Genomic DNA, 3,295 nt, shown 5'->3' on the forward strand with positions numbered 1-3,295 from the left:
AAAAAAAAAAAAAAAAAAGGAACGGAGGAGAACAGAATCACCCCAACCCAAATTGCAGGGCAAAACTGGAAAAGCAAAGAGAACTGAAAAAAGATTTGGAACACACACACACACAAAAGGTGATTCCGCAGAGTTTTATGTCAGTGGGATTTCTCCCGAGCTCGCTCTCTCACACCGAAAACCATGCTGCCTGACCATGCCGCGTGGGAAGAAGCCTCTGGAACTAGCAGAAGCTGCCCAGCCCTGCCTGGCAGCCTCTGTCCTCGGTTCTCACCCACTTCAGCCCACTTCAGCCACAGCAGGTAGAGAGGAAGACCTCAGCAAACAGGGTACTTTGGGCCACTCTTTCTCTCTATAAAATCAAACGACTTTCATGCTCTTCAACAGCCAAATACTAGCCAAGGAGCCCTTCTTCTCTCTATCCTACTCTTGTGTGTACCACCTTGCCTCAGGCCTGGGCATCAGGCCCCAGAACCTGTCCGCTGCTGCTTTCTCTCCTCTTTTTTTATTCATTCCAGCTCATACCCCACGGTTCTTATACTCCCCTTTCCCTGCCAAACTGTGGCCCACCCTGCCTGTGCCAAATACAGCTTTTCACCAGGATTTGCAGTGCAGCCCCAGGAAAGCCAAGCCTGGGCCTCAAAGATTTTTTTCAGATTCATGTTGTCTAAAAGCAAACATTGTTTTTTGTTGTTGTTGCTGTTTCCCTCAGACTCTCATCATCAGGGATAATTCTGGTGCGCCCTGGCTCTGGTCCTACGACCTGCAGCGCCTTTTGGATCAGACAAGTCCTCCAAAGACAGATGCACAAAATCGGTAATACAGCAGAGAGAGAGAGAAAGAGAGAGGAGGGAAAGGAAAAGGGAATACCATCATCTGCAGGCCCCAGCAGACGGACGCCCCAGTTAGGCCCGATGCGTGCTATCCTTTGAAAATGAGAGGCACAATACACAGAACGAAAGCCAGCCAGTAAAAATGAAATGGAAAAAATGTGGAGAGGAACCTACCGGGAGTGTGGACAAAGTAAGCCAGATAAAGATCCAGTTCTTTGATTGTGACTCCAATGTGGTGCGGCTGGACGCACAGGCCGGGGTTCGAGCACTGGGGCGACTTGTAGAGCCGCTCCCCGTCAGTACTTTCCAGGGGGATCCCCTTAAACAAAATCACCATGACCAGGTCCAGCCGCCACACCTTGTCGGCCTGGCGCAGGCAGTCAATCCGGCGGATCTTGCCCTTCTGGTCGGGGTTGGAGAGCACGCAGCAGGGCGGCTTCTTGCCCGTGATGGTCAGCACGAAGTCCTCGCGAAACTCGGGCCGGATGTCCTTGCGCAGCTTGGCCAGCAGCCGGGATGCCCACTTCTGCTTGATCTCGGGCTTCTCGCCCAACAGCTCGTCCTTCACCGCCCGTTCCTCGTCCTTCGACATCCGCTTCTCGTGCTTCTTGAAGTACTTGCGCTTCCGCGCCTGCAGGTTGAACCAGGTGTAGGAGAAGGCTCGGACGTGAGGCAGCAGCGCCTCGATGAACGGGTGGAACTCATCCTGCAGGCGGCAAGCCGGGAGCATGCGGGGCAGGGAGGAAGGGAGGAGGGGAAGGGAAGACGGGATGAGGGGGACAGAGAGAAGGAGAAAAGAAGCGTTAAAAGGGGGGAGCACCAGGAAAAATCTCCTCCTCCCCCCCAATTTCCTCTTTCAATTTTTCTGCAAAAGTGTGGTTTAAAGCCACCACCAGAGGAACCAGCCACTTGCTCCCATCCCAGCCTCAGACGCTAGACAGAGGCACCAACAGCCTGTGCACACACCTATTTTTTTTTTTCTCTCTCTCTCTCTCTCACTCACTCACACACACGCGCGCGCACAGACAACACTGCTGTCCACACACACACGCTGCTGGTATCCCCGCCAGGCTCTGTCGCGCCCATGACATCTCCATGTTCTATCGCAGCCTTGAACTCGTGTCAGCTCGCCCGGCGCGTAGCCGCCCTGCATAGACAACCGTGGACGCACACACGAGGCGCGCAGGGGCTGCCTCGAGTCCGACACCGGTCGATTTTTGGCCACCCCCAAGAAGAGAGAAAATGACATCCACGAGAGATGCAACGGATTTGGCTCCCCCCCCCTCCCCATCTTCTCTCCTAATCCAATTGGAACATCCACCCCAGAATTTTTTAGTCAGATCTAAACCCTAAATATGTGATTTCAGCATTGTTACCGACACCCATACTAATGTTAATCACAGTAATAAGGAACAAAACACTTCTTGTTAGTACAAATAAGGTGGTTGTCTTGGCCACATTAGAGTTAAAAAGCTACGAGGGTCGTCTTTCGGCCCCTTCCCCAGCTTCCCACTGACCCCTCCACCCTCTTTCCGACTCAGTCAGGTGACAGAGGGCTGGGCTCTCAGTTTATTTATTTATTTATTTTCCTTGTCTGCTTGTTTGAAGTTTAAATAATCATTGATTTCAGTTTACAAAAATAAAACTGGAAAAAAAAATAAATAATTACCATCGATCTGAAGCACCCGGCAAAGCCCCACGCCTGATTCTGAGATTCTGGACTCAACAGAGTTGTGAGTTGGGGGCGGGTGGGGGGAGGGGAGGAGGAGGAGCAGGGAAGAAGGTAAATGTTTTAAAGGGGGTTATTATTGGTGTTCTGGGGAATAGGGGCCGGGCTTGGGTGGATTCTCAAACCCTTCCCCCCTCCCACCCCCCCACGCTCCATTGCACAGAAGGGAGAAATTAATATATGTTTTTAAAGGAGCAAAAAGAAAGGAAGGTCAGAGATAGCACGCAGAGAGAGGACGCGAGCCGGTTGCCACACACGTCAGGTAAACAAAAGCCAACAACAACAAAAAAATTTTTTTTTCCAATTTCGTCCCTTGTATCTCCTCTTCCAGTTTAAAAAAAAGAGAGAGAGAGAAATATGCAAAATTTAAAAAATCAAAACCAACCTCCCATCATCGCTCCCACCAAGAAACACACCCTACCCCACCCCCGTGCAAAACAAAAACAAAAACCAGGAGGGAAAAAAGCAGCAGCTGAAGAAAAAGGCTTTTCGGCTTTGGCAGCGGCAGAGGGGTGTAAACTTCGAGCTGCCTCCCTCCGCCTGTTTGGAGGAAAAGGGGGAGCTCGCAGATTCCCGGGGATGAAGACGAGTTCTGACCGGCTGCAGACCGTCGCTGGCAGACGCGTGCAAAAGAGAGAGAGAAGGATCGAGGGAGGGAGGAAGAGAGAGAGGGAGCGCGCGAGGGAGGACGTGGATGGGGCGTGTGTGCGCGTGTGCGTGTATGTGTGTGTAT

General features: G+C 51.8%; 1 protein-coding gene across 1 annotated transcript in view; it reads right to left on the reverse strand.

Moving 5' to 3' along the window:
• NFIX (nuclear factor I X) overlaps positions 1–1,563 on the reverse strand; it is a 64,145-nt gene extending 62,582 nt beyond the window's left edge. Inside the window, exon 1 of the mRNA XM_007954386.2 lies at positions 1,008–1,563. Coding sequence (XP_007952577.1) covers positions 1,008–1,563 — 556 coding nt within the window. The remainder of the gene's footprint in view (positions 1–1,007) is intronic.
• Positions 1,564–3,295: the final 1,732 nt, after the last annotated feature.

The sequence above is a fragment of the Orycteropus afer genome, unplaced genomic scaffold (genome assembly GCF_000298275.1).
Source record: "Orycteropus afer afer isolate SDZICR_OR568_19922 unplaced genomic scaffold, OryAfe1.0 scaffold00460, whole genome shotgun sequence".
Classification (NCBI taxonomy): Eukaryota; Metazoa; Chordata; class Mammalia; order Tubulidentata; family Orycteropodidae; genus Orycteropus; species Orycteropus afer.